General features: G+C 33.1%; 1 protein-coding gene, 1 long non-coding RNA gene and 1 pseudogene across 2 annotated transcripts; 1 reads left to right on the forward strand and 2 right to left on the reverse strand.

Moving 5' to 3' along the window:
* The first annotated feature begins 216 nt into the window (after positions 1-216).
* LOC126728481 (uncharacterized) lies at positions 217-2210 on the forward strand. The gene is made up of 5 exons (XM_050434293.1): positions 217-393; positions 931-1101; positions 1328-1381; positions 1506-1649; positions 1812-2210. Exons 1-5 carry the CDS (start codon positions 217-219, stop codon positions 2208-2210), a joined length of 945 nt encoding a protein of 314 aa, XP_050290250.1.
* An 800-nt stretch (positions 2211-3010) lies between these two features.
* On the reverse strand, positions 3011-4285 carry LOC126726528 (16 kDa phloem protein 1-like; annotated as a pseudogene).
* A 211-nt stretch (positions 4286-4496) lies between these two features.
* Positions 4497-7700, reverse strand: LOC126726533 (uncharacterized). Its single transcript, XR_007655943.1, has 5 exons — positions 7446-7700; positions 7236-7317; positions 5269-5415; positions 5098-5152; positions 4497-4990 (listed from the first exon to the last, which is right to left on the reverse strand). It is a non-coding gene; the product is annotated as an uncharacterized LOC126726533 (long non-coding RNA).
* Positions 7701-8288: the final 588 nt, after the last annotated feature.

Raw genomic sequence — 8288 nt, forward strand, 5'->3', positions numbered from 1 at the left:
TTGGTTGCATATATACTAGACAGTGGAAGAGGGTGTTTTAGAGAAAAAAGAGTGAAATCATTTATATATATATATATATAGAAATTTGATGCTAGTTTAACAACTTGGATGCTTATTTTATAATATTTGGTTTGAAATGATATGTTGATTTACTGAAGTATATAAAATACTTAACAGATGAGTCCTAGCAATAAAGTAAGAAAACTAGCAGCTAAAATGCAACCCAAGAAGCTGCCGCCTGGTGTCCAATATGCAAAGATAGAGTTAAATGAGACGTGCCCAAAAGGGACTGTCCCTGTTCTAAGAGTCGCAGACAAAGATCTACCTAATGATGTATCAAATTTAAATAAGTCTCAATTTTCTTCATTTGATCCATTGGATGCTTATATAGAAGTAAGTGAGATAAGGTTTTCTTTACTTAATGTTGGTTGCGCCAGTTTTTTTTTTTTTTTTTTTTTTTTTTTGACAAAGTTTAATTACAAAATTGGTAATAGCCTAAGGCTACAACTTCCTTAAAAAAATTAGCATTATTACAAATTTTGAAAATCTAACTGTTGGATTACAAATTTTTTACTATTTTAATACATATGTCAAATTTTGTGTCAATTGGATAATTATTTACTATATGATCTATAAGTTTATATTTTATACATAATTTTAAATTACAAAAATTTGCAGTTTAAACAATTTATTGATGATATAACTATTAATCTTTAAATTTTTAGAAATTTTTCAAGCATAGAGGTTATAAGAAGAAAATATAATCTAATTGTGGATTTGTTAAAATTCATTTTCAATAAAAAGATATTCAGTAAAGTTGTAGTTTTAGCTATAACTAATTTTGTAACTAAACTTTATTTATTTATTTTTTTTATCCTTTCCGTAATACAATTAAAGTCTTCTTACCTTCAATGGAATTCATCCTCATAGTTTGCAGGAATATTTACAAAAACAACCCCAGACAAAAAGTATCAAGCAGTTGGAGCCAAAATGAGTGTATGGAATCCATGTGTTAAAGGACCTTTCCAATATAGTTCAGTTGCAATCTCAGTTGAAGCAACGTTTGGAACTGACTTCGAACAAATACAACTTGGGTGGACTGTAAGTATTAAGGAAGAGAAATGAATTTGAAAATAATTGTTCGGTTAATTTTTAAAAATTTTTGAAAAGTATTTTTTTTTTTTTTAACCAATAAATTTAGTAGTTACAATGAGAGAGAAGTTCTTAAATTTTTTCGTTAGTTAAACTACAAGACTCTTGCCTAGTTTTGTATAGTTGTATTACAACATATGCTTCAACTTTATTTATAATTTGTGATATTGTTCAGGTAAACCCAAACGTGTACGGTGATACACGCACCCATTGGTTTTTTCAAATGACTGTAAGTACTTTTTATCTTTAAATAGATTTAAGGTTCTTGGCAGGATGATTTTTTTTTTTTTTTTTTTTTGGGAACAAATACATAGTACTAACTTAATTTGAATTCCACACCATACATGGACTAGAACAAAGGAGTTTCATCATGTCATAATCTTGCTTGCTTGGGGTTTGTACAAACTAATACCAAAGTTCCAATTGGAAGTGTTATAGAGAAGGTCTCTGATTTCGGTACTGCTGATCAAGTGGTTTTGCATTTCTCCATGATTTGGGTAATAATTACTTCTTTTTTCTTTTTTCTTTTTTAACATAGGATTTGAATGCATGTTTACAATTAAAAATTTAGTTTATCAAATAATTGTTTTGCAGAATTTCTAATTTCCATTTTTTTTTCCTTTTCCTTTTTATTGTTTTTGGTTATATGATAACAATAGGATGGAGCAGCTTCAACTAGAACTGGAAAATGGTGGGTGTATTTTAATACTGAACCACATCCAGTTGGATATTTTCCAGACAAACTATTTTTTGAGTTAAATTCTGGAGCAGACACATTGAAATGGGGAGGCTATGTTTTCACTCCGCCAAGTGATAATGCTAGCCCTCAAATGGGTAGTGGAGAATTTGATGATGGCATATATCAACGAACTGCTTACATGACTAATGTACAATATGTAGGTGCCAATAATCAATTAGTTCGCTCGCCAAATGATATTCAAATTGATGAGTCTCGTTGTTACCTTGAAGGGGATGAATCATACAAAGACGACACAATAGGATATACCTTTTGTTTTGGCGGAAAAGGTGGCATACCAGATAACTGTTATCATCAGTAAAGGAAAAATGTGATGTCAATGGTGGGCGTAGATGAAAATCAATAAGAAACTGGTTACACCAATAGTTTGTGGCTATTGCATTACATTTCGTGCTAAAATATAATAATGGCAAAATTTGAACTTTTATTCCTTTCTTTATGTGGTTTTTTTGGTGCCATTGATTTTTTTTAATTATTTTATTTTAGTTCCTAGAAAATCAGGAAGTTAAAAAATATTTTTAGGCAAAAAAATATTCCAAAAGCTTTGATCCAAACTCATGTTACCCTTATCCCAAATTGCATACAAATCCAATTAAGACACAATTAAATCACCAAACTATATTTGATAAACTAGTAGTTGTAGCTTTGCTTCCATCCTCTCTACTCTTCTCTATGATATTGCTCTTCTACCTACAATATTTAAAAAATGAAAAACCACATTAATCAAACAAGAAATTGAAATTAAGATGTCATGTACTCCTTTGGCTTATGGAACTCAATGCATCATTTATCTCTCCATGCACCAACCATTTCAGTCTCAAGCAAAAACATAATTAACGGCACTTTTCATCGCAAAAAAAGAAAGAAATGACAGCACTATTTTTATTTATTATAAGTATATGAGTAGCATACATATTAAAAGCAAATATGTAATTTTGTGTTAGAACTACATTATAAATCAGCAAGACTTAGATATAGTTCCTTAATGGTTATATCTTATATTTCTCAATTGAATTGTAGCAAAGGAACTGTATCCAAACACACTTTTCTAAGTTAATAGACACTCATTCAATAGGTCTTGAAATGACAACCTCATCCTTCACTCTATTCTTTCAAGAGGAGAAGGTGCATATATATATACAGCACTATGTTGTTTACTAGTCTCATTGTAATAAACGAAGTAACCAACTCATAGCTCATATATAAGATTCAGAAATACCTTTCAGGTGAAAGTGACACCAACTTCAATCTCTCCACAATAATTTTGGTCTTTGCGAACAACACTATATTTGCGAGGGTGTAACTCAGCAGTTCCATTCTCCACTCCTATTGCCATTAAATCCTCCACATAGATGCTGCAAATGGAAAATTTGTATAGTATGTGAGGAAGGACAATCAAACAACAAAGATATATACATAATACACATCAAAAATTGCTTTTCATGCTCTACATTATCCTTCCAGTCCCTCCTATCAATTACCCTCACTGTTTAAGTCTAAATGTCTTTTCTAATGGCTTCAAGCCACATAAAAAATTATACCTTTTGGAGGAGAAGTATTTATGAAAGTCTTAACTAAGAACATAAAATGTAACTAAGAGACATGATGTTATGATGTCTCACGTGGCTTGCCCAATGAAGTCATTAGCAGAAAATGTGTCCTTATCCATGATGTTTAGAATAAGTTTGTATTGGTCTCCTTGTCCGGATACCCTACCCTGAATGTAATTTTCTCATTCCACACTGGAGATCCACCTTGACCTGCACCAATATTGGTATATCTCCTTATTTCTATAGAAGAGGCTGCAACCATAAAAGCAGCATACCCTATACATATTTGGTTTGGTGCAGTCATCAAACAATTTAAAATTTGAACTTTAGAGGCAAAATCTTAAGGAACAAATGCAAGACTTAGAATTGAAAGCAAGCCTCTCCCTTTCTCTCTCTCTCACAATCAAATTATATGTTTTGGAACCATTGTGCATGAATTTCAAGTCGGACCAAGTTATCATAGGCTGAAACAAAAATTACTGTTAAGTTTTCTCGTAACTCTATAGTTCAAGAGGTGTCGAGCCAAGTATCAAGATTCATTTATTCTCGATAGATCAATAGGTAGAGAGAGGTATCAAAGCCTTGTTTTCTTGAACAGTTTCTTGTACAGTCTTGTGTCTTCAAATCATACCACTTGGACATTCCTTGAACACACTTAAACTAAGACTAAATTACATATAAAGTGTATTTCATCATGTGTTTGCCAATACACAAAAATATGATCCTAACAATCTCCTCGTTTGACAATCTGTTGACAAAACCACAAGAATACATTGAATGTCCTAGAATATATTCTACTCAAATTACAAGAAAAATAACCTAATCTAAACATTTAGTCTCTTGAAGAACTTTGCAAAAAGAGAGCTCTATTATTGATCTAGTTTAGAAACCTATCTTTCAATGTGTTGGATTCAAATTACACTTGGTATAATTTTAAATAATGTTACACCATTGAATAACTTGTTATAAAATTCATATTTTGAAAATCTTACTCTTAAATTACATGTTCTATATGTTCTTAATATTCATGCCAATTTTCATGTTAATTACATGTTCTTAATTTTTGATCACCTTAAAATTTTGCAAGTATGAAGAATATATGAAGATAATGTAATCTAACAGAGGATTCATCAAAATTCATATTTAATTAAAAAATATTGAGTAGTGTAATATTGCTTAATCCAACCATATATATATTAGGAAATTATTTTAAGAGGTGGCTTCAAGTTCAAACTTCAAAGTAAACATTGCAAGTCGAGCCCCAAAGAAAGTAAAAACAAACTACAGTTGACCTTACTTTGCAAAAACTTGGAGGTTGAAGTGAAAGTACCAATGTCGGAGGCTGAATTCATTCAACTACATGAGACAACCAACATAGTGAGCTCGTGAATATTGCCTTTGAAGCTGTGGCCATTGCACAAAGAACTCACCAGCTATTCATAACTTGTCAAGAAGTAAGCCACTTAATGAGAGCCTTCTCTGTCTTGCTATACTCTTGACATGGAAAACTGATGACCATCTACCCAATTACCTGCACTTAAGGTTAAAGGATGTACTCTGATATCATCTTAAACAATTCAAAAAATATGGACAAGAAAAACCAAAGAGAGAGGTGGTCTTAATGGAGTACATCCACACCTTAAAAAAGAATTCAATTGCACATAGCGGAACACAAGTCACTGGCCTGTTGAATCTGAAGTTATACAAAGTTGATACAGATTTATTAAGTTATATAATCAAATTACAGCAATATATTTATGTGTTCAAAACATACATGCCTGGAAGCATAGACAAGGATAGATATAATACCACTTGGGGTCTAATTTTAGTGATTAGCCAGAGTGCATGAGCCATTGCAATCAAAGTTGTCCAAACAGAAGTTAAATATGATTGACCAACTTCCCTGCTTCGATAGATATGCATGAACTGAGCAGTTTCTGCCATCTTGATCCCAATCTGCAGTAGAAACCATTTAAAAAATGAAACTTTTGTTGACAAAACTGCAACATCATAAGAAGTTACAATGTAGTACAAATGCTGCATCAAATCCAGCTCTCAACGAAAAGCATAATGTAAGTATACCTACTACGACAACAATGGAGGAAACAATAAAAGACTATATCCTTTTTATGCAGAAGCTATGTGATATTCTGCCCTCCGGCTCATCCAATCCTCATCTTTTTTCCCAAAAAAAAATTCACTTATAAGGGAAAGAAATCATAATTAACAAAATGATTTATACCCGATTATTGCCTGTGGGTGGAGAAAGGTTTTGCAGCTTACGAGAGAAGTAAGGCATTTGGTGAAGCATAAAGTGAGGAATGGGGAAAATTTTTCTTATGGCATGCTGCTAGGCATACTGATGGCCCCCATTTGCAAAAATTATGGACTTTATGTGATTTATGATGCTGTAAGCATTGAGTAAGGTCAACCATCTTGTTAGGTCTAATGACTTAATGGCATTTTAAGCTAAGCTGTCTGAAGTACCAATTGGGGAGGAAGATCAGGTGCAATGGTTGGCTGCTGCTCACTGTCGGTTTACTTGTAAGGACACTTGGGCAAGTGATAAGAGAGAAGGGGTGAGGTTATTTGGCAACCATTTGTTTTTCACATGCCCTTTTTCTAGTGGGATTTGAATGGAAATCTTGAGGAAGTGCTTGTTCAATCAGCAAATTTGTTACTGGTCGTATAAGCTTAATTGGCCCATTAAAAAGCTTAAAGGAAGAGAGTGGCAGCATGTTATCTGCAAGATTGCTCTTGCAGCTATCATTTACCAGATTTGGATTGACCGAGGTGCTAGAACTCATGGTGCAAAAAGTAAAGTCTGATATTGAAAGTGTCAAAGTAGTTATGCAGGTTAGATATAAGCCATCTCTTCTTTTTTTATAAGTAATTAACTTCATTGAAAATCAAAAATAGGGAAAAATATACAAGGCACACAGGCAGTGTGCTAAAAGCCAAAGAAGAAAAAAAATAAACATGAATGAAAGTACAAAAATCCATCATATCAGGAAGAGAAATGAGATTAACCACACCCAAAGCATTTAACAATCAAACAAAGTCCGAAAGAAGAAGAGCTTCAACCCATGAATCAATCTTTCATCCCCCTCAAAAATATATGTATTACTTTCCCTCCATATGACCCACATAAGACAATGAGGGATTATACTCCAACACACCTTAGTTTTGCAGATATAGGTTATCTCCGTGTAACAATATTAGAAAGACTTTACAAAATAGAATGTAACATAATCTGTGGAGCATTTCCTTTTTTATTTCGAGTAGTTGATAAGTGTTTTGTGGTTGCAGCTCTGCTGCTTGTGGTGTAGCTGTGGTCCTGGTTTTGTTCTTCAGCTTAGCTGCTTACAACAACAACCACCAAGCCATAGTCCCAAAATTCATGGAGGGCTATAAATTCTCAACAAACTAGTCAAAGCCGATGGCATATATTTTTTTCCGTTTCCGCCTGCTTTCCATTATAAATAATTTTTTTTTTAAATTCCACTGATTTCAAACATGTAAAAATTGCCTCTACTCGTATCAAAGAGTAAGGTGCTGTTAAAATATTGATTAAATAATTAAATTAACCATTTTCTAATAGCATGTGGTCCTAAATTCGAATCCTATCTACACGCACCATTTAAAATGTTAAAACTCACACGTATTGGGGTTCACTTAAGAAAGCATTAAAATATTGGTTATATGATTCAATTCATAATTTACCAATAGGTTTTTGAGAAAATCGGTAATTTGATCAGTTTAGTTAAGGTATGTACCTCGGAGTTGTGGAGGGCGCGAGATTTTTTTTGAAGGCTCATGTTATTGGTAGTAGCAGCAACGTAGAACCTAGGACTAAACCTGTCCTTTGGCAACACCGACAACAGTTTCATTACAACACATACAATACAAATAACAAATGTAATGAAACAGTTTCATTATATGAATGGGAATGAAAGTAGTAGCTGTAGCTTGTGAAGAATGCTGACCTTAACCCAAAACTATGTCTATGAGGGTACATACTGGAGCCTTGGACTTGGAGCTAATAAGAGGTTTCCCATTCTGGCATACACGATGCGAATCAATATAATGATGAACAAAGTAATTGTAACTTTCGAATCCCCTTTCTCCATTGTTAGAACTGAGAAGAACTTGGGCTATGGCGCAGCGGAGGAAGAAGAAGAAGAGTTGTACTGACGTTAGCTAGCTTTTCTTGTGAAGGTCGTTGATGGATTTGGGTTGGGCTCGTTGGGTTAGGTGGGCGCATATTATTGAGACTAGGTCCACTTGCATTTGGGCTCTCTATAAAGTGTCCGTTTGGCACCCCAAAAAAATTTCTGATTTTTTTAATTTGCATTTCGTCAATGGTTTTAAAAATCAGTACAGTTAAGGAACTGTTTTTGTTTACCGATTTTAGGGGTTTTTACAGGATCGGATTGGTAACTAGTTTCCTGTTGAACTAGCCAATCCAATCTAGTTAACTATAATTCTGTCTTTGCTTCTTTTTTTTTTTTTTTTCCCTCGCCGCCCTCCCCCCCCCCCCCCCCCCCCTCTCCCCCCCCCTCTCCCCCTCCCTCTTAAATGTTAAAATAAAAAAACTTATTAAAAAAAAAAAAAAAAAAAGCTAAAGTTTTCTCTTTTATCACGTATTTTAACATTATATATATATATATATATATATATGTGTGTGTGTGTGTTTCATATTTATATTTATCAAATAAGCCATCAGAAATTACGAGATATCAAATGTACACAAAATTCATGGGCAAGTGATGTGTACACATGCTCTTTCATGGAGCCTTTTTTTTTTCAAGATATACATATATTTGGAT

The sequence above is a fragment of the Quercus robur genome, chromosome 5 (genome assembly GCF_932294415.1).
Source record: "Quercus robur chromosome 5, dhQueRobu3.1, whole genome shotgun sequence".
NCBI classification, from domain to species: Eukaryota; Viridiplantae; Streptophyta; class Magnoliopsida; order Fagales; family Fagaceae; genus Quercus; species Quercus robur.